The sequence below is a fragment of the Protomyctophum parallelum genome (assembly GCF_964188405.1).
Source record: "Protomyctophum parallelum genome assembly, chromosome: 17".
In the NCBI taxonomy this organism is placed as follows: domain Eukaryota; kingdom Metazoa; phylum Chordata; class Actinopteri; order Myctophiformes; family Myctophidae; genus Protomyctophum; species Protomyctophum parallelum.
Genome location: NC_139719.1, coordinates 15,547,614 through 15,552,327, shown reverse-complemented (window position 1 = coordinate 15,552,327; position 4,714 = coordinate 15,547,614). Strand labels below are relative to the sequence as shown.

Here is a 4,714-nt window from a genome sequence, read left to right as displayed (position 1 = left end):
CATTAGGGCTATGGAGTATGGACCAGAGCTAAATATAATGGTGTGTAAAACAGAATCTAAAATTTGCCATGGACACATGATTTGTCATTTTGTCCGTGCACGGACAACGGACATATTGATGACCCCTGTTGTTAATTATAAGTATACAAGCAACAAACAATGTATTCAAGTTTGTTTATACACATTTTCCCCCTGGCTGTCTGTCACGTCGAGGCCCCGCCCCCATGTCAAATGACGTCACAGACAAAGATGGCAGCCTACTTGCGCCGGGTGCATCACATAGCGATCCACGTTTCAAACGTGGACAAAATAGCCCACGAGCTGGTCTCCAAGTTCAAGTTCAACTTGATCGCGGAGAGACTCACGGACGAGTCGAGGCAGCTGGCGTTCAGGAAAGGAGGCGCGGTGTTCGTGGTAAACGAGAGGTCAACGAGGCAGACTGATCATGAGAGATTGAATGAAAACATCAACACACTACTGACCACCACCGCGACCCACAGACGACACGGGACCAGACAGCAGCAGACAACAACATGCGACAGTAACAACAAGGTTGATGATGATTATATGAAATGCCACTATGATGTCACCCCGCGGTACCCCGTGGACACGGCGTGCAACGTCTGCTTCGAGGTCGAGGATGTGGAAAGGTCGTTCAGTGCTCTTCGCAATCACGGTCAGTGAAGTGGGTGTGTATTATGTATGTAACGTGAACTAAGTACATTTACTCGAGTACTACTGTCTGTGAATGCCCTCCCCGACCACCTGAGAGCACCACAGTCCGTGGACGCTTTTAGAAGGGGACTATATAAAGACCTTCCTTTTTAACAAGGCATTTGCCTAGTTGGACTTTTAAGATGCCCTGTGTTTATTTTTAACCTTTTAGCTGTTTAGGTGATCACAGATCAGATCACAGAATAAAATATTCTTTAGTTTTTGGTCCGAGAGTCTAAATCTCATCGAATGGTGGTCCGTGGCTCAAATGCAGAATAAATAATGGCCCTTGAAATAATATGTATTAACAGTTTGCAGAATTACAGTACATTTCAAGCACAAACTCAATTCTGTTAACTGTGAGTGGACGACCCAATTAAGCATTACACTTGTTTACAAGAGGGTCCACCATGTTAAATTCATCAAAACATTTAGAGACATACAAAATAAATAGACATTTCTATATATTCTTGAAGAAAAAAGTTGAAAACCACAGACTACTACTACTTTTACTTGAGTAAAACATTTGACTGATTTGAGTACTTTTCCCACCACCACAGGTTGTGATTTCCTTGTGCCCCCCACAGTAGTGCGTGATGACAAGGGGCTGGTCACCTACTCTGTGGTCAGATCCATTGTGGGGAACGTGTGTCACACTCTGATGGACAGAAGTCGCTACGACGGGGGGTTCCTGCCTGGGTTTGATGATGTTGTTGACAGCCACCACACAGAGCCCTCCTTGGGAGAGAGCAACGGAACTTCATCTTCTTGTCCAATCACACATTTTGATCACATAACCTACGCTTGTCCAAAACAGACGACTGCACAAGTCATGCGGTGGTACGAGAAGCTTTTCGGGTTTCAGAGGTTTTACATCGATCGGTAAGGAAATTGAATTAATCATTCTTATGAAATACATTAACCATTTAAATTAAATTGACATGATCTTTATTATTTCCTTGTGACATACAGTATAGAGGGTATGCACGTGACATCATCATCATACCCGGAAGTTACGCAGTTATGCAGCAAAAAACTACTTTCTGGCCTTGACAGCCCATATATCCAAACTGAAAAGTCTTATCTGATTGTATTATATGTTTAACTCACTTTGCCACTCGATTTGCCATTGACTTGATGCGAGCGCATACCCTTATTAGTTGTTACATGTTATTTTCCCCCTGAGCAGTGATGAAGACGCATACCCTCTATATTAGTTGTTACATGTTATTTTCCCCCTGAGCAGTGATGAAGAGCATACCCTCTATATTAGTTGTTACATGTTATTTTCCCCCTGAGCAGTGATGAAGACGTGTTATTTTCCCCCTGAGCAGTGATGAAGACGTGTTATTTTCCCCCTGAGCAGTGATGAAGACGTGGACGAAGGCTACGTCCTAAACGGGGATGGCATTGGACTACGCCTTACTGCAATGGAGTACTGGAAATGCAGTGAAGTGGGCATTTCACTTCCCTTCACGGATAAAAAAGAGCCAGACTGCAAGTTTGTCATGGCCGAATCGCTACCTGAACAAGGTAAATGCTAGAAGGCTTTTCCCCTCAACCTGGTCCTGGCGTCCCTATTTTGTGCATGTAAATAATAAAATGATTTTCAAAACAGTAAAAAAAAAAAAAGCCTACAAAGTTTAGGCATAAGGGGTAAGATATTGGGCCCTTACGTGTTAAATGTCTGTGCGGTTTTCCACTTCTTGCCATCATTATTTTATCTTCTCACCACCCAGTCTTATCGTTATCCTAAATCTCAGGCAGGAACCAGGTCGACACTTTCTTGGAGCAACACAGGGGTCCGGGCATCCAGCACATTGGACTGTACACGGACAACATCGTCTCCACAGCACAGACCATGGCTAACGGCGGTGTGCATTTCTTCAGTCCTCCACCCACCTACTACACAGAGGTCTGTCTGGCCCACCCTCCCACCACACGTATACGTTTTTCAGAATATACTTGTTAGGATTTAGAAGAATTTGTAGAATCGGCCTCAGGGCTTAATAGGTTAATCATGCCCAGCGTTTTTATATCATCAGTTTGTGCTATGACCTTTTGACACCCCGCAAACAAATGGTTACATTAGTTATACAACCACCCCCATACCTTGATGAATACAAGCAGTATTTGGAAAACATGTTTGTTCTGCCACCAGCCGTGTTTTAGTGACCCTGCTTACCTTATTTCCTGTGTATTGCGACAGGTGGGCAAACAGCAGGAGATTGAAGATGCAGGTTACAGCCCCCAGATGCTGGCACAGCATGGCATTCTTCTGGACACAGACCTGCGCCAACGCGGTTCATCCACAGAGGGCAACATATCCGGCGAAAACAGAAGGTGAAGGAAAACATGCATACTGAATGCTGAATGTGCATAGTAGTGTAACACCCTTGCCTATTTTTAACCTGAGCCTCTTTGTCTTGAAATCTGACACATCTCACGCTACAACTATCTATTATTTTCGTAAAAACGAATCTACGTTTTCTCCAACTTTCTCGATTCGTCGAAAAATCTAATATGTTTTTTATATAACAAGAAATTGACACGAAAGTATTATAATTGATGCTTTTCGTTCATCGATTAAATTATTCCAAATTACTGTTGCAGCCATATGACTTTATTGTCCATTTAACAACATAGGATGTATGTATATTGAATGTCATCTGTAGATGCTGTATCACAAGCCTAGAATTAATTATTTATATTCTGACACACACAAAATAAATCCCCCATATGTTTAATAATGAACAAGCACCTGAAAAAGTTAAATTTCTCCAGAAGCCATTGAATACGGCATGGAAGACCGTCAACAACATTAAGATTGGGGTTAAACATTGGTGTCAAATAAAACCACAGCTCGAGGTGCGTCTTTTGAAGACAAAACCGTTTTCTTGTTCTCTGTACCTCTTGTTTTTTAGATTCCTCCTCCAAGTTTTCACCAAGCCCATCTTCGCCGAGGAAACCTTCTTCCTTGAGCTGATCGAACGGAGAGGGGCGACGGGTTTCGGCGAGGGGAACATCAGGGCGTTGTGGAGGTCCGTACAGGCATACATGGAGATTGAGACAGGCTTGTCCCAAGGAGACAGTACCGCTGAAAAGAATCTGCAAAAAGCCCAACATTAACCCTGTTAGATTTTTTTTTTTTTTTTACCAGTCCTCAATGAAATTATTTATGGCATATTGTTGTATGTGTGGACAATCATGGCACTTCTTTTGTGTGGGACATATGCAACGTAAATATGTCTATTGAATGTTTACCTTTCACTGTGCCGCTTTCGATTCACATTGTACTATATTACTGTACTGTATTGCTGTATTGAATTTCAAAAGTTACGCATTCACGGAAAGAACAAAAAAATTTAACCCATTGGGCGGGAACCCCTTTTGGTGTTAGCATTATGTTATGCTTCTACTGAAAAATAGCAGATCTATGTCTGCTATTTTTGAAAAATCTGATCTCAGGTCAAAATGGGTTAAGGTACAGTATATACATGTATATACATATATATTATGTCGTCTTAACTGACAGAACATTCATAACCCACGTATATTAATGTGTCCAGGGCATTGAGAATGCTTTTACTGTTGGTCTAAATATTGCTGTTCAGCATGCTCTATTTATTATACACCTTTGTTAGTTTGGACATGTCAAGACAAGACTGTACATAATAAAGGTGTATTTAATATAAATGTAAGAGTTTCTTGCTATCTGTCTTGGCTTGAATATCACTTTACTAACGACTTAAGCCCTATACTCAATCAAGCAATCTACAAGCTGCATCATCCGCCATTTTCGTTTCTTTAAAACATTTTTGGGAAACAAATTAAATCTTTGAACATTTAGCCTAAAAGGGACGCCAGAATTAATGTGGTTAAGACACAATTGTTTCAGTCAACTGACCTTATTTTCTATTTCTACATTTTCTAACAAGTTGTTCATGGTTGGGTGGTACCTCTAATCTTACTACAAGAAAGTCCTTATGTCTCCATTGGA

At 41.5% G+C, this 4,714-nt stretch overlaps 1 protein-coding gene across 1 annotated transcript; it reads left to right on the top strand.

The window, feature by feature from the left end:
- Window positions 1-249: 249 nt before the first annotated feature.
- hpdl (4-hydroxyphenylpyruvate dioxygenase-like) lies at window positions 250-4,714 on the top strand (the record flags this gene model as incomplete). Its single annotated transcript, XM_083786809.1, has 6 exons — window positions 250-676; window positions 1,275-1,596; window positions 2,081-2,247; window positions 2,478-2,629; window positions 2,924-3,057; window positions 3,639-4,714. The coding sequence occupies 6 exons, from the start codon at window positions 250-252 to the stop codon at window positions 3,841-3,843; spliced, it is 1,407 nt and encodes a 468-aa protein (XP_083642935.1). The 3' UTR covers window positions 3,844-4,714.